This window comes from Rattus rattus, chromosome 10, assembly GCF_011064425.1.
Source record: "Rattus rattus isolate New Zealand chromosome 10, Rrattus_CSIRO_v1, whole genome shotgun sequence".
NCBI classification, from domain to species: Eukaryota; Metazoa; Chordata; class Mammalia; order Rodentia; family Muridae; genus Rattus; species Rattus rattus.
In genome coordinates this window covers 58,059,380-58,082,583 of record NC_046163.1, presented here as the reverse complement: position 1 = coordinate 58,082,583, position 23,204 = coordinate 58,059,380, and the positions used below count along the sequence as shown (strand labels likewise).

The 23,204-nt window shown below is 45.7% G+C and overlaps 2 protein-coding genes across 2 annotated transcripts in view; both read left to right on the top strand.

The window, feature by feature from the left end:
* Ahctf1 (AT-hook containing transcription factor 1) overlaps positions 1–9,584 on the top strand; it is a 54,556-nt gene extending 44,972 nt beyond the window's left edge. Inside the window, exons 33-36 of the mRNA XM_032915780.1 lie at positions 960–2,718; positions 5,986–6,119; positions 7,092–7,168; positions 7,969–9,584. Coding sequence (XP_032771671.1) covers positions 960–2,718; positions 5,986–6,119; positions 7,092–7,168; positions 7,969–8,164 — 2,166 coding nt within the window. The 3' untranslated portion in view covers positions 8,165–9,584. The remainder of the gene's footprint in view (positions 1–959; positions 2,719–5,985; positions 6,120–7,091; positions 7,169–7,968) is intronic.
* The window catches only part of LOC116911784 (kinesin-like protein KIF28P), a 51,712-nt gene continuing 37,760 nt past the window's right edge, over positions 9,253–23,204 (top strand). The window contains exons 1-5 of the mRNA XM_032915779.1: positions 9,253–9,362; positions 15,902–16,093; positions 19,373–19,576; positions 20,799–20,834; positions 22,762–22,986. Of these exons, the coding sequence (XP_032771670.1) occupies positions 9,279–9,362; positions 15,902–16,093; positions 19,373–19,576; positions 20,799–20,834; positions 22,762–22,986 (741 nt within the window). The 5' untranslated portion in view covers positions 9,253–9,278. The remainder of the gene's footprint in view (positions 9,363–15,901; positions 16,094–19,372; positions 19,577–20,798; positions 20,835–22,761; positions 22,987–23,204) is intronic.

The following is a 23,204-nucleotide window of genomic DNA, read 5'->3' as shown; positions in this document are numbered from 1 at the left end:
ACTTTCTGCTTCTCTACAATCTTATCAAATTCCCTTCACGATTAAGGGAAATTTGAGTAAATGGAGTTAAGAGTAAAAGCTAATAACTCTTCTAACTCATAGAAATCAAATTGTATGGAAATTGGGGAGTTTATTAATTTACAAATTCATCCACATTCGTCTTTATAAGTATTCTCCCCTGAAATAAATGGCACTAAATTTCCTACTTCTAAAGTTTGGAGGCTAACAAACCGTGGGAGTAGTATAGTGGGACTCCTCATTTCTAGTTTGGGTCCATTCTGCCAACTCACTATTTGGGGAGTGGGAAATGTCTTTGTTTAGGTGGGTGATAATGTCTACCTTCTTGGTCAGGAGATCTCTCTGTTACTCTCTACCTCCTCCTTTTTCTCCCCTTCCCTTACCAAAAGGTAAATGCAAGGACCATTCCTTCTTCCACCAAACCCTTGCAAGAGAGGTACTGAACTTGAAAGCCTTAGGAATTTCATGGTTTATGCAGCCCCAGCAAAGGGAAGAAGATTGAGTCTAGCCCAAGGGAGCTTATGTAGGTGAATTGTTCTTCAACCTTCCGGGGGTCATGCTGTTTAGAGAGTGTGGACAGTTAGGTGATTTGGGGATTAGTCTTTGGGTTGTTTCTCTGATTTTTTTTTCTTGATGAAAGAATAAGTCTTTAATTTTCTTAGAATTGTTAGCATAATGATTCAAGATTTTGTTAACACTGTCTTTTTAGCTAAGAAAATGTGGGATTTCTAGTTGAATTCCATCCATAATCTCAATATTTTTTTCTGTGTAGTTATTTTGATTGAGGTTTCATTTCTTAAATGGCATATGCCATAAGTCAAGTGTAGTTTATATTTTTAAATGGACACACAAAAAGTAAGACATCATTAAATCCTGTGTGCTTTAGATCAAAATGTACTTCATAACTCGCTAACTAGTTTCTTACCTTTAATTCATTTTAGCTAATTGGATGTGAAAAACTTGAAGTTCAAAATTCAGAAGAGGCGGCCAAGAGTCTTTCGTTTCCCGAGTTGTGTCCCTTAGGAGCACACAGACCTCAGTATAATTTCGATGTCATTGAGCAGCAGTTTCGTGACTTGCCCGATGATAAAGACTCTGCTGAATGTGATGTCGCTGAAGTGGACGGGGAGCTCTTTGTGGCCCAGAGCAACTTTAGCTTGATTTTAGAAGGCGAAGAAGGAGAGGTTGAGGCAAGTGACTCTAATGTGTTACCGAAAGTGACCAACATAGCAACCAAGGAAAAACCTGTGTCCTGCGTGGAACCTGATAATGAAGGACATGTTACAGATTTGCCATCTGCTGTGACTGGTGACCAAGAGTCTCACAAGGTAGAGACTTTACCGTATGTGCCTGAACCAGTTAAAGTGGCAATTGCAGAAAATTTGTTGGATGTAATTAAAGACACACGAAGTAAAGAAGCAACTCGCGTGGCAGCCGTTGAGGATGTCGATGAGGACAGAGCAGTAATGATCCCCAAGGCTGCACATCCGTCCAGGCTGACGAACTCCACACCGAAGACTGTTAAGGAAAGACGCGCCGAGACCGTAAGTGCCAGCCAGGGTGACGACAGCATAGCTCCTAGAACTCTCACAAGAAGGCAGCGTGCCCTAAGCCTGAATGTCACTTCAGAACAAGAGCCCTCAGCAGCTGCTACTCCTCAGAAGAAAACTAGAAAAGTAAAAGAAACTCGTGAGTTTTCTGAAAGTACCTGTTCTGACGTAAAAGTAGCACCTGAGAACCAGCTGACAGCTCCCAATCCTTCCCCTTCCAGGAGAGGAAGGAAGAAAAAGGACCTTGGCCAAGGTCCACTGGCAACCTCTGGTGCTGTGGAGGAGCCCCAGGCGACACCAGAAAGACTGAGGCTGAGAGTGCAGCCACCTGAGCCAGCAGCTGAGGAAACACCTTCTAGAGCAAAAGCCAAGCTTTCATCTGCTAGGAAGGGGACTCCTAGAAGACCTAGGAAATCTATAGAAGATGGGCCAAGTGCAGACATTGTAAATGAGGTCAGAGGCAGGAAAGCAGCCAGTCACGGCAGGACTGTCAGAGAGCTGAGGAGTACCAGTGTAGAGGATACTCAAAAGATGGAGTATGAACAAGATGAGGAACGCAGTGACCAGCAACTGCCTCTAAAACGAAAAAGGGTCAGAGAGAGAGAAGATAGTGTGTCCGATGTGACAGAAGAGCCTAAGCTTGACTCATCCCAGCTAACTCTTCAGGTGGGACTTGATGTACCTGCCACCCCTAGGAAACGTGGTAGAAGGCCCAAGAGGGTAGTTCCCTTAGGAGCTGATGGTACTACACCTGGTAAGGAACAGACAAGCCCCCAGAAGGAAGTTCCAGTTGTCCGGAGGTCTACACGGAACACCCCAGCTAGAAATGTGAGTACTTTAGAAAAACCCATTTTAGTGCCAAATAAGGAAGCTGCTACAGTGATGACATCTAAGAAAAAACCTACGAAGAAGTCTGCAGATGGAAGCCCAAAAGGTCCATTACCAGCAGTATCAGACTTGGCGGATGAAGCAGCCCACCGAGAGTCCACTGACCAAGAAGGAGTGCTCGCCAGTGCTGCGTTCACTACGCCCTCCTGGAGCACAAGGACTAGGTCTAGAAGGACCATGTTGTTAACGGACATTTCTGAGCCCCAAACTGAGCCTTTGCTTTCTTCCCCTTCATTGAAGGTTCCAAAGAAAGAGACAAAAGGTATTTAGTTTATTCATTTTTATCTTTCTTAGAATATACAGCCTAAAGATTTGGTGGTCTAAAAGCACTATTTGAGTTAATTACTTGAGTTGAAGCACTAAATATTTTTATATTTTTCCTTAAATAAAAATTGTGATTAAAAGACAACACACACACAAACAGAGCCAATCAGATAAAATTGCTCTAAAAGTTTGTTGACTTTCAGATTGTCTATTGTCCAGATTCTTTGTGTCCCACAGTCCATTTGACACAGGTCCTATTTTGTCCTCTTTTCTCGGTCTTTATATCTAAGTGACTTCATTCTGTTTCCCTTTAAATATAATTTTTTGTTGTGTTTTAAGGAAAAGTCCTTTGAGCCAAACAGTGCTTGAAGTTTAAGAAACAGCATTCTTGTTATGTTAGTTTACAGTAGCATAGCAGACACCTTAGGTGTTCTTTGTCATGTTAGCATATTTCTATATAGCTGTTTTTCTATTAAAAATAAACATCTATTATAGAAAATTAGATACTCCATGCTTTAGTACATGGACGGTCTTACTAAAGAATGAATGAAATAAGCCAAGCATGGTGTACACCTGTAGTCCCAGTGAGGAGGCCGAGGCAGCTGGGCCACCTGTTTGGCAAGACTCTGTGTTAAACCACATGCTACAGTTGAGGGTCATTTTCAGAAACCCATGATTGAGTTATGTGGTTAGAGCAGGTTCGCTAGCCTCTGTGGAAGCCAAAGATCGACCATTGGTGTCTTCCAGTGAACCTGGAACTCAGCAATTGACTAAACTGGCTGGTCAGCAGACCCTCCCGATCCCACTTTCTTTTGCCTCCCAGTACTGAAAATGTCGACACTTACCTTTGTCCAACATTACACATGAGTGCCAGGATCTGAACGCAGGTCCTCCCCTCGTGCTTACACAACAGGCATTTTACCCACAGTTCTCGCTCCACAGTCCCTGGTCCTAAATACTTAGGGTCTTCAAAGCCCTGAGCATATATGACATTGTAATTTGGTCACATGTGACATTTCATATCACTAATACTCCTCGGGTGCTTGAGCATCCTCCTGTGGGATGTTTCCATGTTTAAGGGTTCTGGTGTTAGACTAGGCACCTTTTATTAGGTAGCCGAGGGTACTGGAGAAATTTGAGAGCCAGGGTGTCATTTTGTTTGAGGTTGACCACAGTGGAATCATGTGACCACAAAAGGTAGCTAGTGCTGCAGACACGAGCTTCCCCTCTCCCAGAGAGCTGTTTCCAGCTCTGGATTTGTCTTGTAATTTTTAACTTTTAGTCCTAAGTAGTTCTGTTTGTTGAAGTGTTTTTCAAAAGTTTGCAGAGATGGATGAGGCATTTCTCACAGATAGTGAAATTTCATGCACGCCCTAAAAGAAGCATGTAAAAGAAACCATGAATAAATAGATCAAACATGTTGAACATACTAAATTCTTAAATTCCTTTTTGGTTTTTTTTGAGACAGGGTTTCTCTTTGTAACTTTCTTTGGCTGCCCTAAGAACTAGCTCTGTAGACCAGGCTGGCCTAAGAACTAGCTCTGTAGACCAGGCTGGCCTCAAACTCACAGAGATTCGCCTGCCAAGTGCTTGGCTTACAGGCGTGCACCACCACTGCCAGCTAAACTCTTGTTAGCCCTAGAAGTACACGAGGAGCTTAACTGGAGACTGAGGTGCTCTGAGAAGCCGACGACGATGATGTTGCTCCGGGTAGCCTAGAGCGCTGTGAATATTGATTTGTATTTTTACAGTAGGAAGGGTGTCTTGCCATCAGTGGCCTGAGGTGTAATTTCTGTTAATCATAAACTGGTAGTGGAGTTGTCTAATGCTGCCAGTGCATTCCTCTTGTTAAGAGCCATGGCTTTCATAGGCTAGGGAGATGACTCAGTCAGTAAAGCACTTGACACTCAACCTTTAAGACCTGAGTTTGGATCCCCACAAGTCATGTAGGAAACCGGCGTGGTGCACAGCCCAACAATGGGGGAAGGAAGGGAGAGGCAGGATGCTTGAGAGCCAAGTAGCCTGACCTAGCGTAAAGTCCCAGTGAAAGACCTGCGTCAGCCAAGGTGGAAGGCACCTGGGGACCAGCCCGGAAGGCTGCCCTCTGACCTCCGTAGACACCCCTGCTTCTCCTTTTGTGAGTGCACACACACAAGGTCGGAGGAGCCTTGGTTGGAGTTTGGGTTTGTTGGGTTTTTGGCGAGTAGTGGTGTTTTTGTTTTAGTTGAGATAGGATCAGGCCAGCTGGACCCCAATCCTGTTGTTTTTCTTACCCCTACCTCCTGCTGGAGCTATAAGTCTAGGCCGTCATGCCCAGCCAAAGTCATACTAGTAAGATTACGTCTGATGTTGGTCAGCAGTCTATTTGTGTCTGTCTCTCTTTGTGTCTTATCACACAGAACTTGTTTATAATCGTACTCTTTATTAGCTGAGGCACGGGTAGTGAGTTCAAAGTGGCATGTAATCTCTGCTGCTTCTGTAATCACAGCACCTTTGCTCTGAGGTATTATTTAAAAGGTTCAAAGGAGAGTGCATGCTACATTTCTTTTTTATTACTTACTCTACATCCCTCTCATTGCCCCTCTCCCTCTCACCCCCCCCCACCATTCTTCCCCCTACCCTTTTCCTCTGAGCAGGTGGGGCCCCCCACACCCAGGCACTTTTATTTTTAAAATGCCTTCATTTGCATGTAGTAATTATGTCTATTTTGCTTCACATTTCCATATATTTATATGACATTTTGATCATACTTAGCTCTCCTCCCTTACCCTTTGACCCCTTCCTCCTAGCTAGTTCCTCCATTGCTTGTCCTTCTTTTTTTCCTTTGTATGAATTAGGTAGGGGTGGCTAAACTAGTCATCTGTGTTGTATATAACCTACTATTTTGCAACTTTAACTTTGTGAACTTTTCCACATCCCACCCCCGCCCCCATTAGAGTTAATCGCTTATAATGAGAGGAGCTGAGGGTCAAACTCGTGAGCAATAGCTTTGTGCTTCCTGTCCCATCTTTATGATGTGATGGCATTGACTTTGAAGCGTGAACTAGTCATGGATGGTGGGCTGACTTAAATGAGAAGTTTTTGACTTCTGTCTCCTGATAATGGGTGATAAATTTGTATGCTATATTGTCTTTGGATGTTTTTGTCTTTCTAATGTGCACCATTTGTTCCAGGATTTTTGCTGCCACATGTATGATTGCCTTTTGTTGTTTTTAAACCAGACAGTTACAGGTCAATGTGTTGTTTGTTTCCCACTTGTCTTTAGCTAAAAACATGGAGGCCGCTGCCCAGCTGAAAGAATTGGTGTCAGATATATCTTCTCGGTTTGTGGTTTCCCCTCCTGCCTTGAGAACCAGGCAGAAAAGTACATCCAATACTTCCAACCTTCTAGGTGAACTGGTAAGGAAGGCATGGATATATATTTATTAAAACTCTCTGTGCTTATTGGGTTATTTGTTTGTTCGTTTGTTTGTGTGTTTGAAGTAGACTGTATATACCCCAGGATTGTCTGGAAGTCATGATCTTGCCTCAGGCTTCCTGAGAGCTGGGATAAAAAGGATTTTTTTCCCCTATGTTGGCTGTTCTTGCAGAGGACTCAGTTCCCAGCTCCCATCCTCTAACTCCAGTTTCTGGGGGATCCAGCGTTCTCTTCTAGCCTCCTGGATGCCCAATATTCATACATATGAAATAAAAATAATAAATATTTTTAAGCAAGGTAATTTACATTTATATCAAAAGTCCAAGGGCTCAGGTTTGCTATCTTCGAGACAGAGCAGCAGTAATTTTCTAGTTACCCATTAGGATGAGATAGGAGGCCCTCCTTCCGCGTTCAGTTCCAGCCTGCTCTGTGCTTAGTCCTCAGCCAGCCCGGGATGCATCTCAACAGCAAACAAACAAACAATCCAATAGTAATAAAAACCGTGGCCCTTAAAATTAAAGAGACAGTAGATCTAAGTAATGCGCTGAGTAAAGCCATCTCTGTGCCTCTGTGGACACAGGAGAAGAGGGGAGAGACCTCTCTGGCAGAAAAAGCAACAGTTGCAGGCATTCGGAAACATGGCAGAGGGGTCTGTCTGGGTAGGACCTAAGGGTTTTTAGCAATACTTGACTCCTTGTGTGAGCAGGATACTTTTTAAATCAATACTTTGAATGTTTAATTACAGCCAGACCGTAGTGGTGCATGTCTTTAATCCTAGCACTTAGGAAGCAAAGCAGGAGGTAGACCTCTGAATTTGGGGCCAACCTGGTCTACAGAATGAATTCCAGGACAGCCATGGGTACACAGAGACAGAAAAAGAGAAACCCTGTCTAGAAAATCAAAAAAGTCTTTATTGCTTAAACAATATATATTTTTAAATTTCTAATCCATAGGAAAGTAACCCTAAACCAGTAGAAATCATAGAACAAAAACCAAAAAGAAGCAGGACTGTGAAGACAAAAGTGAGCAGGTAAGCAGCATCCCTCCATCCTCTCCGTCCATTCCCTAGACTGAGAGGAATTAGTAGAAAGGGTGAGGCCACTTCCCACACATGCCTGGCTGCTTAGCCTTGGTAGAGCTCAGTGCTTGAAGGTAGCATTCTCCACAGAGTGAAGACTTACAGTTTATTGTCCACTGGGCATGGTTGGACAAGACGATAGTTTGCTCTTTAATTAAAGTCCACAGCTGTTCATTCCACTACTTAGCAATATTACTGCGCGTGCAGTAACTGAGTCACTTGAGATATCTCTGCATAACAGGATTCTCATGCTGTTCTCTTGGGCATGGCTAAAGTTAATGAAGGTACAAATTCATTCATAACTGTGATACAGTTGACTTAATGACGCTGCTCTGATGTAAACTGTCTGTGTATTTGTTCATGATCCATAGACTCACCACTTGCTACTGTTGATAAGCGCATGGGTGGGTCTGCTGGCTCTCATCCTGTGAGCTGACTAGGTCCTTGGGCCATCCTTTAACAGCAGCATTTTTTTTTTTTTTTTTTGGTTCTTTTTTTCGGAGCTGGGGACCGAACCCAGGGCCTTGCGCTTCCTAGGTAAGCGCTCTACCACTGAGCTAAATCCTCAGCCCCGTTAACAGCAGCATTTTAAACCTATCTGTGACTAAGTATGCGTATCAGCACACATGGGGCTGGGGTGGGGGATTGAAGCCTTAACTCTGCCTACAAGTCAGCCACATCTGTGCGAGAGTGAAACACTTGACAAGACAGCACGTTGTGGCCATTCCTACTTGACTGTGTCTTTCTTTCAGAAACACAGGAAAAGGAAGTTCTTGGTCACCTCCCCCTATAGAAATTAAGCTGATCTCTCCCTTGGCAAGTCCGGTGGATGAAGTAAAGGTCAGCAAGCCAAGAAAGACTGCAGAAGTAGCAGGGAAGACTCTTGGAAGGGGCAGAAAGAAGCCATCTTCTTTTCCAAAGCAAATTTTACGCAGGAAAATGCTGTAATTTTTAGCCCAAGATTTTAACATGCACCTGTTTGTAAAAGTCAACAGAATTTGTGTGGATTATTAAAAGTCACCCAATTTGGATGGAAATACTTTATATAAATTGTACAATTTTGTAAGCAAGTAAATAAGTAACTCCATGTGGAGTGCAGTTCTAGTCCAGGCGTTTTATAATACTTGATACGTTTATATAATATGTAAATATGACTTATCATTGGGATGTTAAATAAACTGTTGTAAAGTACACACTGTGTGTCTGTTAGATTTTTGAGAGGGGATTTCTGTTTTAATTGTAATTTTATATGCTACTAGACATTTGTTCATTTTTTTCTTTACAGCTAAGGTATTAGAACTGTCTTAAAATGGGGGTGATTGGCTATTGATTATTTTAACGTTGTTTTATAATGTGTGCACTTTGATGCTGTCCTTGGATCTCTGATCATTACATGTACTCATTGGGCTTCGCCTGATACTGTGTTGAATTTGAATTGTGGGCATGTGATTTTGCCTTTTTGTAGTTTTACAAATTTTGTGTAATCTACCTCAAATGAGTAATTTTCCAGTACTGCATCGGTTTCCTATGCTGGCATTTCTTGTTCAGTAACTTAAGGACTATCTTGTCTCTCAGTTCAGAGACTAATTATCCAGGTTAGATTGACCGGTTTCACTGCTTCTTAGCAACCTCATAGAAGGATTTGGGAAAGAAATGTAAACAGTGCACCTGCTGTGTGCCTAACCTTGAGGAGTCCCGGCTATGTTTAGGCTGCCGAGCTGGGAAGGAGCTTGCCACTGAATCACAGAAGCCTCTTTAGTATTCAGGTTGTAAAACTGGTAATTGCCACAGGACCTCAGGCACAGGTTACAGAGAATGGAGGAGTGTGAGCAGAACCCCCTTTTCTGTAGTGTGAGTGCACCGTCAGTAACGGTGCCTGCTGGACGCCATGATGTTCATCAATAAATAAGTGTTTTCAAATAATTTATGACAGGTAACTGATAGTGTGTAATGAATGGACCTTGATAATTGATACCTAAAAGCAGACTGCCTTTGTCAGCTAAGCGTTGGATGTTTTTGTGAGCAGTGTGCTTTGCGTGTTATTTTTCTACCGAATAGCATCATGGATTGTGAGAAAATGGGGAAATTGCCTGTGCCGAGAACGGACAGTGTAAGAGTGGCCGTGCGGGTGCGGCCGTTCAGCCAGGTCAGTCCATGGTCATTGCCTTGTTGACAATTACTGCCTGATTTTATTAATTTTTTAATGATAGTTACTGAATTTGTATTTAAGCTGCTTGTCATTTATGAAATATTAAACTTATTTAAATGAACTTGTCAAATGAATAACAGAGATCTAAGCATAATTTAGTAAACATTTAATTTCATTCCTTGGTACAAGTAGCACAATAAAAAAAACTGACAAGAGAAATACTGTCAAGTTAGTAATTATTTAAACCAGTGCAGGTTGGTAAATAAAAATGTGTGGTATCTGTTTTTAATACATGTGGGGGTGGGGCAGAGATGTCAGTTGGTAAGCGTTGTGCCGACCAAGCCCAAGCGTGACTCACTAGGGTGCTCACCAGCACTGTATGAGATAAGGCCTGGTGTCGTGCAGTCCCAGCTTTCCTGCCAGAAGCTCAGTTTTCCTTGGCTGTGTTGTACATCCAGGGCCAGCTTTTGCTACATGAAACACCAAAAGGAGATCTTGCCACATGTAGACACGCATCAGTGATCCCAATATAGAATGACCCGACTTAAGTCACATAATGAGAACGTGCCAGGCTGCACTTATGTGTTAATTTTATGGGAACCCTGCTCATGAGGTCTCATATGCACAAGGCCGACTCCTACCTTGCATACAGAGACATTCTGTGTACCACACAAGTCAGAAGAATCCAAACAACTGGACCTAAGTCCCTCCACAGGTTCCAGAGAGGATGTTGTTCTGTAAGAAGCTTGCCACATAGAGTAGAGGGCTGTGCTGTGCCCGATGCAGCCACTGGAACTTGCTTCCCCTTTCCATTATAGCAGACTTGTCTTTGCCTACCATGATCAGTGAGGTTCTGTTACTGTAACTGCACTGCCAGAAAGTGCTAGTTCTAAAGAGAAGTCAGCAGTTGGAGAAGGCTCAGTGCATAAGAGCACTGGCCAAGGCAAAAGACTCGGGTTCAATTCTCAGTGCCTACCTGGGGACTAACCATAAGTCAATGAGATGCTGCTTCTAACCTCCAGTTACGAGGTGTCTTAGGGTTTTATTGCTATGAACAGACACCATGACCACAAGTCTTTTTTTTTTTTTTTTTTTTTTTTTTTTTCTTTTTTTTCGGAGCTGGGGACCAAACCCAGGGCCTTGCCTTCCTAGGCAAGCGCTCTACCACTGAGCTAAATCCCCAACCCCGACCACAAGTCTTATAAAGACAACATTTAATTGGGGCTGGCTTACTACAGGTTCAGAGGTACAGTCCATTATCATCAAGGCAGGAGCATGGCAGCATCCAGGCAGGCATGGTGCAGGAGGAGCTGAGAGTTCTATATCTTCATCTGAAGGCTGCTAGCAGAAGTCTGACTTCCAGGCAGCTAGGATGGGGGTCTTACAGCCCACACCCACAGGGATACACCCACTCCTTGGGCCACAGCTAAACTGCCACTCCTTGGGCCAAGCATGTACAAGCAATCACACTAGGCATATATACTACATACAGACAAACACAAAAAAACAGTAAGTCTTGGCTGGAGAACACTGGCTGCTCTTCCAGAGAACCCAGGTTCAAGTTCAGCAACCACAGAGCAGTTCATAATCGTAACTCCAGTTCCAGAGGCTCTGACACCCTCACACAGACATGTAGACCAAATACCAAGTGTACACTTAAAAACTATTTTTAAGCCTTCATAATTTCTAAAGGGTAAGTATTGAATTGATTTTCTGTTTCCAGAGCTGGGACCAAAAACCAAGAGGCATTTTCTATTCTCTTGCCCGAGAGCTCAGTTCATACATCTGCGAGTGGCAGCTAACTTCCCTGACACCCCTGGTAGGAGGTACAAGATAACTCCTGGAGCATGAAATGTGACAGTGCACCTTTTAAAATGCTTCCCCTGGAGACCATGCCAGTCCCATGTGGCTCCTGTTCTCATCGGCTCTACTGTGGGCCTAGGCCTCACACTAGATGTGGACGGACAGTCTCTCAATCATGTGAGAGTTCTGCAAACTGTACATCTTTGCCATACAGGAAAGGAGAAGTTTGCACTTTGTACCTTGCAACCCCTGTGCAAGTGCACGCGTGCGCGCGCGCACACACACACACACACCACATCAAGAATCAAAAGGGTTTTACCTGCCACTCACCTCCCAAGGAATGTCTCAATGTCTCAGATAGCCAGGATCCTGAATCTTGATGCTACAGCTCATACCCTCATGAGTAGATGGATGAGTACATTGTCCCTTCTGTGTCCTCTAGCGACTGTCATCGCCACTGATTAGCATAGTGTTACTATGGTAGACATAGGCCATGCCGGCAAGTAAGAGAACCAGGTTCCCAGCCATTCTGCTTTGTGATGTCGGTCTGTGTGACAGGACCTAAAATGTTCAATAGTTTTAATAGGGAACACTCAAGATGGTGTCGCCTAAGGTCAGGCATAGACCAAGGGAAAGTGTTGATCCCTCTAGCACCTGTGTACAGTCAGGATGGGAGGTATCAAGCTCCCTAAAAGTCAAACCCCATCTGACTCTCGCTGATGAGACTGTTGAAGGAACATGAGCGTCAGAATCCCAACCTTGGTTCTTCGGTTCTTTCACAGCCTGTCCAATCGGTCAGGTTTACCTGGCCGCTCACATTACCCGCACTTACTGAACCCCTCTTAGTGCTATATTAGATGCCATGACTATGAAATGTCCACAGAGGCTAGCATGGCAGAGTGTTTGCTGGAAAATAACACTGTTTGGGGGAGATTGTGTAGTCTTTGGGACCTCAGGCCTCACTAGCTATGAAAGTTACTGAGACCTTCAGCTTGGCTGCACTTACAGTCGAATCATTGCTTCCTGATATGCTAAGCTGTGAACAGACGGCCTGCCACAAACAGCCCAGATAAATCCTTCCATAAGGTGACTTTGCTCAAGTTCTCTCACAGGCATGAGAAGGGTAACCACTACAGTGTTGGAGATCAAGGGTCCCTATTGTTTCCTGTCTTAGTTAGGGTTTTATTACTGTGAGCAGACACTATGACCAATGCAAGTTTTACAAAGGATAGCATTTCATTGGGGCTGGCTTACAGGTTCAGAGGTTCAGTCCATTATCAAGATGGGAGCATGGCAGCATCCAGGCAGGCATGGTGCAGAAGCTGCTGAGTTCTACATCTTCAGGCCACAGGGAGCCAGGACCAGACTGCATCCTCAGGCAGCTGGGAGGAGGGTCTCCAAGCCCACCCCCACAGTGGCACACTTCCTCCAACAAGGCCACATCTTCTAATAGTGCCACTCCCTGGGCCAAGCAGATGCAAACCATCACACTCCTTATCAGTACTGTCTTTACAACATATATTTTGAATTCTTCCTTTTCGTGTCTTTCCTAATATCTATTCCCAGAATGTCCTCAGGGAGCAAGGATATTAGTACAAAATAGAATGGAGGTGCTGCCCTAATTTCAGGCACCCTAACACTTGTGTTAGTCTGATGGTCTCACTCCCACTTCCACCAGTTACTTTACACGGCCCTAGAAAGCTGCCTCAGTTGCCACAGACCCACACACATCAGCATTTGAATCCACCAGAGCAATGGGCTCCTTGTCTTCATAGGCCCAGTGAGTTCCTTGGGAGGACTGTGGAGCCCACTCATTCTGAGACAATCCTGGCCCCACCTCTTACGACATTCCCCTTTAGGACTCCACTGTGGGCCTGTTCCTATGCCCCACATAAGCTCCATCCTCTCTGGGGCAGACGAGGAAGAGGTGAGAATGTGCGTTTTCCTTCTGCTTAGGCTGCCAAGATCACTTTGGGGCATCCTTTTCCTGGAGCTCAGGAATGGAGCAAATCACGCCACACCATTCCTGTTTCGACCCCAAGTGCCACCCATCCACCCTCTTTCTTCCTCTCATGTTTGCCTGTCCATTTCTTTTGTCGGGTGTTACATATGACAATGTGTGTGCAGTTTCTCCCAGGCCAACAACAGACTTGTCCACATCATAAACTGGGCGTGGTTCCTGTTCTGTTACCACGCCAAAACGCCATGACCAAGGCAACTTATGAAAGGAAGCATTTAATTTGGGGACTCGCGATTCCAGGGCGTGGTAGAGGCCATGTCCGGCATGGCAGCAGGCAGGCCTGGCCCTGGGGCAGTAGCTAAGAACTTACATGTTGAGACAACGACCACAAGGCAGAAGGAGCCAACTGGGATGATGGGGCTTTCGAGACCACAAAGCCCACCCGAGCGACACACCTAATTCCAAACAGTCCGATCCCTAGAGCCCACAGTAGGAGAGAAAAATGATGGCAAGCACACACACTGGCACCACATACATATACATCACACATATACATACACACATACATGCATACATACACCACACATTATACATCATACACTCAAAGAGTAAAAAATGGATGTCTTGGGTCTTTGAAATACCTGGGCATAAGTGGCTTCTCCCATCCGTGCACAGTTCCCACCGAATACTCCGGACTTCCTCGATGCTTGCCCTGAGCTACGTGCCCTGGCACACCCCTCTCATCTGTCCATGCCTCTCATGGCCACACAGATAAGTCTACATTGGACCAAATTCCTTGAATCTGTCAGGCAGCCTGGATGCTATTCCTCAGGCCAGATGATGGGGAATACTACTCTCTCAGCTCTGCTGCTTCTCACAGAAATGCCGCTCCCCTATTCCAGGGCGTGCTCAGTCAGGGGCCGAGGCTCTCAGGAACATTTAGAGTTTCCTATTGTCTAGGGAGGCTGCTATAAAGTCCTGATTTCTGTCTCTAGCGTCCCATTCTACACCTTGTTAATAGTCACAGAAAAGCAAGAGTCAGGTGTAGGTGGGGGTCTCAGTTCTCATTTCCTTCAATTCCAGACTTCTCCCTAGTCCTTTCCAGGGTTCTAATGTCCATCCACGTCCTGCTGCGTTGATGAGGTGCTGTCTCTACCTGATCCCTCTCCCGTTTTACTGCACTGAGCTGGACGTGACTTTTCCTTGGCACCCAGCCTTCCATTTCCCTAGCACTGTGCATGTTGTACGTCTTCTGATTCTTTAGCTCTTTTCCCCACAGCCGTCGGCCATTGGTGGTCATTCAGCCCATAGGAACAGCCCTACCACAGTGGCATGACACTCCTCGCCCTTTTGACAGTGGTACAAGTGGCATTTGGCAAACAGCTCAAAAGCCTGCAGTGCCTTCGGTTTCTATGCCTACACATTAAGGTCACAGCGCCTACCATACAGCGCATGCTTCCCACACAGAATTTTATATCCGACTTGTGTGGCCTCTCACTTGGGATTCTAGTGTCTTGTCCACTTCCTCAGTTTTCTGGCTGGCTTGCCAATTGTTCCAGAAGAAGAATCTAGTCCCAATATATGAGGTACCATGAGACAAAAGGAAGTGGTAGAAACTGGGGTTGCGCAAAGCGAGCCTGGCTAGCAGAAGCTGGACCCAGGCAGATCCTACAATCTGGTCAAAGAAGAGGGCTTATGGAGCTGGAGAGATGGCTCAGTGGTTAAGAGTGCTGACTGGGGGTTGGGGATTTAGCTCAGTGGTAGAGCGCTTGCCTAGCAAGCGCAAGGCCCTGGGTTCGGTCCCCAGCTCCGGAAAAAAAAAAAAAAAAAAAAAAGAGAGTGCTGACTGCTCTTCCAGAGGTCCTGAGTTCAATTCCCAGCAACCACATGGTGGCTCACAACCATCTGTAATGGGATCTGATGCCCTCTTCTGGTGTGTTTGAAGCACAGCTACAGTGTACTTATATATAATAAATAAATAAATCTAAAAAATAAAAAAATAATCTTAAAAAAAAAGAAGAGGGCTTATAAATCAGTCTTTCTCGCTGCACTATACTGTGATGGGAAGTTTTTAAATGGAAGCTTTCAGAGGGTTGAGTCCTTGGCCATCATGACCTCCTGGCAGCACCTCCTGGCAGCAGGCGAGCAGGCGAGCAGGCAGGATGCTGCAGCATCAGCTGAGCACTGACGAGTTAGAAGCAGAGAAACGGAAACTGAGTCTGGAGTGGGAATGGTCTTGTCGGAGGAAGTGTGTCACTGGGGACATATCAAAAGCCCATTGTGTACCCAGTGTGTGTGTGTGTGTGTGTGTGTGTGTGTGTGTGTGTGTGTGTGTGTGTGTGTGTGTGTGTGTGTGTGTGTGTGTGTGTGTGTGTGTGTGTGTGTGTGTGTGTGTGTGTGTGTGTGTGTGTGTGTGTGTGTGTGTGTGTGTGTGTGTGTGTGTGTGTGTGTGTGTGTGTGTGTGTGTGTGCGTGTGTGTGTGTGTGTGTGTGTGTGTGTGTGTGTGTGTGTGTGTGTGTGTGTGTGTGTGTATGTGTGTGTGTGTGTGTGTGTGTGTCTCCTTTTGAAACCTCCCATCCCACCCCTAGTGACACACCTCTTCCAACAAGCCCACACCTAATCCTTCCTAAACAGTTCCACCAACTGGAAAACAAAACATTCAAATATAAGCCTATGGGGGCCGTTCTCACTCAAACCACCACGAGCGGCGAGGACAAGCGACTTCATCCAGCAGGAAATGTACCATGATTCTGAATTTGTAACCTGACTACAGAGAGAAAAGAACTCTGGAAGCCAGTGTGTGATTTCCATGCACGCCCGAAGCATCACCATCCGGGACCCTAAGGATGCAGAGCTTGTGAAGACCTTTACCTTTGACCTCGCATATTGGTCTCACGATGGGTTTCAAAAGGATGAAGACGGTGTTCTTATCCCATCCGATCCCACCAGTAAATTCGCAGGCCAGGTGAGTCGCTTAGAAATGTCCACGGTAGATTTCGTATATTGTGTTTTCTTGTCTAGCGTGCTATAAACACTTCGATATTGTCCGTGCCAGAGCAGGGAGATGGCTCCTTTGGTGAAACGGTTGCTGCCTTAGCGTGAGGGGGACCTGCAGTTGGAACATTCAGAAGCCATGCGAACGCCAAGCCTTGCCCTTTAGCTCATGGCGCTTCTGAGAAGCAAGAACTAGTAGGAGAAACTCTGGGCACCAGCATGTCCTTGAAGGAACTGTGGGGACCCCTGCCTCTCTTCTCTCCCACTTTGCTTTCTAGCAATCAGGAGATGGCTAAGTCTCTGTCCCTTGTGTCTGCCAGGACACATTGTGTCATCACCGACTTGGGGCTAATGGAGCGTGAGTTGAAATCATGATCCCAAGATGGTTTTCCCCTTTATAAACTGATTATCTTGGGCAGTTTAACAATGAAAAGCTGGTTAACACAGTGGGGTACCACGAAGGGAACTCTCTCCTCTGTTTGGTCATAGAGCGGTGGGTGAGTGGCGAAAAATTTGAAACGTAACTAGAAGATGTATTAGAATTTTTTTGGCTTGCAGATGATACCCAGAATATGTCCCAGTGGAAGTCTACACCACTAAAATATTTATAAAACTATTTTATTCCCAACCTAGGACTTGACTTAACATTTTATGCTATTTGAAATTTTCAATTTATAAATATTGAGGGCAACTGCTGGCGAGCTGGAACCCCCCCACCGTGCTTGATGACCTGAATTCAATCCCTGGGACCAATACGGGCAGAAGGCCCACTCGTTGCCTCTGAATTCCTCGCATGCACACACCAATTCACACACGAACACGAAAATAAATAAATCAGAAGGTAATTTAAAATTTTTTTAACTGAGAACAACAACAACAAAAATCTCTGAATTTCCAACAGTGTTGAGTAGAAAGGGCAGCACAATTACTAGGCCTGGCGCTCACTCCTGAGGTTGATGGAGTTGCCCGGAAACGGCTGTAGACTGAGCTGGGCAGATGGATCCTCAGTGGGCAGCGACACTGACTGCTCCAGCAGACGGGCTTGGACACCAGCGTGTGTGTCCAACGGTTCACAATCACCTCTAACGCGCGTGTGCGCGCACAAGCACTCGCACACACAAGTTTAAAAGCCCCTTTTAAAAGCTGCAGGTAACTTTACGCAAATACACTTTGAGTAAAACTACAGATGCAGTGTTCTTGGAAACCATAGGCCTGATTCCATTAATTGTAGAGATTACACCGTCCCCACGGTTCAGTGACCCGTTATTCCCTTTGTTGGCTTGTTTTGTTTATTTATTTTTTGATAGAGCTTCTCTGTATTTAACCCGGGCTAACCTACAACTTAGTGTATAGACCAGGCTGGCCTCAAACTCAGAGATCCTCTGCTTCTCGGATGCTGGCATGCAGCTTTCTGTAAGAGACAAATAGCGTTAAAATTGGTTACCGTAAATTTTCCCTTAGTAAACCAGACTGTGTCTGTGTGTGCTTCTTTCTCAGAATTAAGAATGATATAAATTCTATAAATGTATATATTGTGACAAATGGTCCCAGGACACTCCTGTTTTACCCTTTGAGAACCATTTCTGCATTGCTTGTAACCAATAAGGAGAGGAGGCGGGCCACACCCTGTCTTTTGAACAGTTGTGCACGAAAGCATTATTTGGTTCTGCCTTTAAAAATGTTTTCTTGACAGGAGGCAGTGGCTCACGCCTTTATTCACAGCCCTTGGGAGGCAGAGGCAGGAGGATCTCTGTGTGTGGGAGGCCAGCCCAGTCTTCAGATAGACTCCATGACAGTCAGGGCTCTTACACAGAGAAACCCTGTCTTGAAAAACCGAAAACAGACAAACAAAAAATTTCCTTTTTTTTTTTTTTCCCTGTTTCTATCTCCCAAAGAACTCCACCACCGGGTCTGGTTTTAAAAGTTTGCTGTTGTGCTTGTCTTGATTCATTCCTGGGGGCTGGAGAGGAGCTCAGTGGTTAAGAGCACCGGCTGCTCTTCCTCAGAGCCTGGGTTCAGCCTCAGCAGCTACATAATGGCTCATGGCTGTCTGGAACTAAAGGTCTAGAGTATCTCACGTCCTCTTCCGGTCTCCGAGGGCACCAGGCACATAGGTGGCATCTAAACATACGTGTAGGCGAAATACCCATGCACATAAAATAATAAAATAATACAGATGTAAACATACTTTATGTTTTTATTATTATATTTTAGAATTTCAGTGTGCATACATTGTATTTTTATGGTATTCACCTCTTTTTTTTTTTTTTTTCGAGCTGGGGACCGAACCTAAATCCCCAATCCCTTGGTATTCACCTCTTATTCCTCTGCCTAAACTTCTAGATCCACCCCCACTCACTCTCCCACTATTTATTTATTTATTTATTTATTTATTTATTTATTTATTTATTTATTTATTTGCTGACCCACAGAGACCAATTTTAGCTATCCATATATTCAGGAGCTGATTGACCCAGCCTCCCAGGAGATCAAAAGAAAGTTTTTCCGCTATCCATATATTCAGAGGTCCTGAGTTCAAATCCCAGCAACCACATGGTGGCCATTGACCCGAATGGAATCCATGCCTCTCCAAGACAGCTACAGTGTGTAGATCACAAAATAAATAAATAAATCTTAAAAAATGCCAAAAAAAAAAAAAAAAAAAAAGTTGTCTTCCCTAGAATCAGTTCATCAACTGTCAGTATCCTCCGCTGGGCACGGTGCTCTCGCCTCTCCCCACCGACTCTGTGCTGGAGTGGGCACGGGCGTGTCGTTGCCCAGGTCTGGTGTTGTGAGAGATGAGTGTAGTGGTCCTGCGTGGGTCCTCCCTGACCTCTGCCTGGCTCTTACCGTCTTTTCTGTTGCCTCCCTTCAGTGGCCTTGAGGGGAGGTTTGTTTCTTAGGGGGTGCATTAGGCAGCTTCCTGTTTGTATAAAAACACCTGTGAGTCAAGGCTTCCGCGTTGTAGGCCATTACGTTTTCGGCCAGTGGGTGGGGGGAACTGTAGATCCCAAACTGAACCAAAAAAAAGGCAGAAAAAGACTCCCGTGTTCCCATAGCCTCCCAGTGCTCCCAACCTGGAAGCTAAGGCTTTGACACATGGACTGGACTGTCGGGTGGCACCCTAGGTACAGACTGTGGTTCTGTGGAGGGGGCCGTGCTGGGTGAGCATGCGCCCATGCACATGTGTGTTGAAGACATGCTTGAGAGAGCCACTGCAGCCGGTGACACTTAACGGTTTCCTTTGCAGAGCGATGTCTTCCACGATATCGGAAGGGGAATTCTAGACAGTGCCTGGCAAGGCTACAATGCTACTCTCCTGGCCTATGGCCAGACGGGCTCTGGAAAAAGCTACTCCATGATTGGCTATGGCGCAAACAAGGGTATTATTCCAAGAGTCTGTGAAGAGCTCTTCCAAGCTATCGAGAAGCAAAAGGAGAATCTGGAAGCCCAGGTAAGCCTTCGTTATTCTAGACTCCCTCCTCCTGGGAAGTGCATCTTCTCATTTTCCACAAGTGGAAGGCATCATCGTCTGTATTTTCAGGTTTATGGGTGTGTCCTAAAATAGGCAGATATTTCTATATCGTATTAGATCATATACAGTGATGGGCCTTGGACCCAACCTGAGACGGGCATAAGTACAAGCGCTCTCTGAAGTTCACCCAAGAGCCAAGGGTGTTCTTATTGCCCCTGGCACAGATGCCTCCAGAGCCAACTTTGGATCCACTGAGTGTCGTCGGTGGCCACCACTGGTGTGACTAGCTCCAAAACATGACAGCAAAATGTCAGCAAACACCCACAGGGACAGCCCTTCTCCGCTTGTTCTGGATGGCAGCAGGGATCAGACAGAACGCGAAGGAGACCGGAGCCTGCGCTGTTGGGTGCAGAGGCAGCGTATTTTTCCGGTTGTTACTGGTTTTGACCAATTTCTGGTTAAATCCACACATGCAGAGCCCATGGGTTGCTAGTGAGATCCCATCCTAGAAACTACTGGGTTAGTAGGTGACGTATGAGCAGTGAGTCATTTCTATAAAGCCCTTCCAAAAACCCTCCCACAGCCCTGAATGACAGAAGCCACCACCCCCTCTCCCCTCCCCTCTCCACCACCGTCCCCCTTCCAATCTCGTTAGTCTTCCTGCCTTAGCCTCCTGAGTGCTGGAATACAGGCCTGCCCCACAGTCTCTGTGTTGCATCCGTTCTGTTGTTGTTTTTGTTTGTTTGTTTTGTTTTGGATCTCTTACATGAGTGTGTTCGTGTGTATGTGATACAAGGGTGCACGCACACATATCTGTGCAGATAGGTATATGTGCTTCTGCGCACACTTGTGGAGACCTGGGTGTCCACCTCCATCACTCTGCACCTTGTTCCCTTGAGAAGGGGTTCTCACAGAACCTGGAGTTCCCTGGGTTTTAGACTGACCGACGGCGAGCCCAGAGCGCCCCCTGTCTGCAGCCTCCACAACTACAGGTAAGCGCGAGCACCACTGGCTTTTTCTGTGGGTGCTGAAGATCCAAATTCAGGTCTCCTGCTTGAGCAGCACCTCCCCAGCCAGATTTGTGTCTTTTTATAAAACTCCTTAAGAGCCATGCTGTGTGACACAGTTTACTAGAGAGTGTTAGTGTTTCCTTGTTACGTCACTCCTTTGGGACGATATTGACACACTGCTCTCTCTGCAGGTCATGTTTAGCATGCTGGAAATCTACAATGAACAGGTAACATGCCCTGTCTGTCCATCCATCCGTCCGTCTTGTCTGTGTCTCTCTGTGTGTATCTATCTCTCTCTGTATGTCTCTCTTTCTGTCTCTCTGTTTCTGTCTGTCTGCCTGTCTCCCTCCCCAGACTCTGTGGAGATTCTCCTCTGTGGAGAATCAAACCCAGGTCCTCGCACACACTAAACACAGGCTTTACCACTGAGCCACATCCACCCAGAGAGCCCCTGCTCTGACACACATACCTGAGTGACTTCATGAATTACTAACACCAAGGGCTCTGGCCCCCTGTCATCCCGTACTGCATGTGTCCCGCCTGCCTCTCCAACACCATCTCAAATCCCTGTTCTTCACACTCTATGCTTAGTCACATGGCAGCTGTCTTAGTTACTAATCTACTGCTGTGATAGACACCATAGCCAGGGCAATACATAGAAGAAAGGGTTTCTTTGAGCTTCCAGGGGGTGAGAGTCCGTTACCACTGTGGCAGGGAGCATGGCAGAAGGAGGCAGACATGGCACTGGAGCAGCAGCTGAGAGCTCACCTCTGAACCCACCAACAGGAAGCAGAGCCACTGGGGACACCAAAGGCCAGCCCAGTGACACACCTTCTCCCACCTCCTACTCCTTCCTAAATGGTTCCTCCAAGTGGGGACCAGCTATCCAATTTCCAAACACAGAAGCCTGTGGAGGCCACGCTCACACAAACCATCACCACAGCAAATTCCCCCTTTCCCAGACATCTGTCCTTTCTTGGTTCAAGGTCATGGCTTCATGAATCTGGAAGTCCTCATGGTCACAGGTGAGATGCTATTGGGGACTAACAGGACTCTGGAGGCTCTGCAGCCCGTGCTGTTTGAGTCCGTGCTGTCTGAGGCATGGCTCTGCACTGGAGAACATGTGCACCATCACACACAAACGACTCACTTGTGCCCGTGAGGATGCTTGTGGACGCGGTTTCCTTTCTACACCATTCTCATGCGTTACAAGATGTTACTTTTCTTTTAATCCCCCGACCCCAATCGTGTGAAAGCGTGGGACACATTCTAAACTCAAGGGTCATGGCAAAGCCTTGGATCCAACTCACAGCCCGTGGTTGGTAGACTTGTGTCTGCAACAGTTTTGAGAAGAGGAAGAACACGGTTTTTGTTTGATTTTTTTTTTTTTTTGAGACAGAGACAGGGTAGTACTGCTCTGTAGTCTGGGCTAAGCTAGAACTCAGTGTACCTTGGAGGTAGATAAAGTCATGGGCTACGTCCTAATGCCATAATTAATAATAATAATAATAATAATAATAATAATAATAATAATAAAGTTTCCAAGATAATATCTATGTAAATAGAGATAAACATATTCAAGCATAGAAGTTATTAAACCATCCGTTTATAGTCAAAGAATATGAAACTCAGCATCCCTACTTACATTCCACCTCCCCAACTCTTCCCTGCTCCGCAGAAGACACGCTCTGCCCACGTACTCTAGCATCCCATGAGGTCTTCCCACGGATCAGGAGGAAGTTCTCACAGCACCCTTAGCAACTCAGACAGGGGCTTCTTGAAAATAATTAAACTGCATTTCCAAAAGTAATTGCTCAACCTAAAAGCTAGGTTTCTGGGAGCTGGCAGGATGGCTCAGAGGGTAAAGGTGCTTGTTGCCCGGCCTGGTGACCCGAGTTCAATGTCCTGAACCCATGTAAGGATGGAAAGAGAGAACAGTACCTCCAAACTGTCCTCTGACCTCCGTGCCATGTCCATACACTTAGCACAGTTATGTAAGGTTGTCTGGCCCCTATAGAGACTCAGTATTAATTCGATTACATCAGGCTTATTTAGAGAGCATGGAAAATTTTGCAGGCAGTGCTATAACAAGGAAAGAGGTGAAATCCACCTTCTTAAACAGCATCCCATTCCTTCTCCTCTTTCCTCCCACAGATCAGGGATTTGCTGTCGAGAACCAAAGCTCCCGGAGGGTTAAGAGTCAGGGAGGATCAACGGCTGGGGTTTTTTGTGGAAGGTCTGAAGTGGGTGCCTTGTGAGGATTCTGTACAAATTGAGAAGCTGGTGGAGCAAGGATCAAAAATCAGGATGACAGCGTCCACCAACATGAACGCCAGCAGCAGCCGGTCCCACATGCTAATCGCCATCCGGTTCAAGCAGGTAGGATCCTCTCTGCCAGGCTCCCAGGCGGGGGCAGAGTGGGGCTGGTACAGTGAGTCCTTCCAGAGTGGACCAGTGGGCTAAGGTAACCGGGAAGGAGAGTGGGAGAATTTTGTACAGTTTAAGTACATTCCTGGGATGAATTTTAACACATTAGTAGATTGCACATTCTGCATATGTAGTTCTCGCTGTTTTCTGAAGTTCTTATTCTAGGGGTA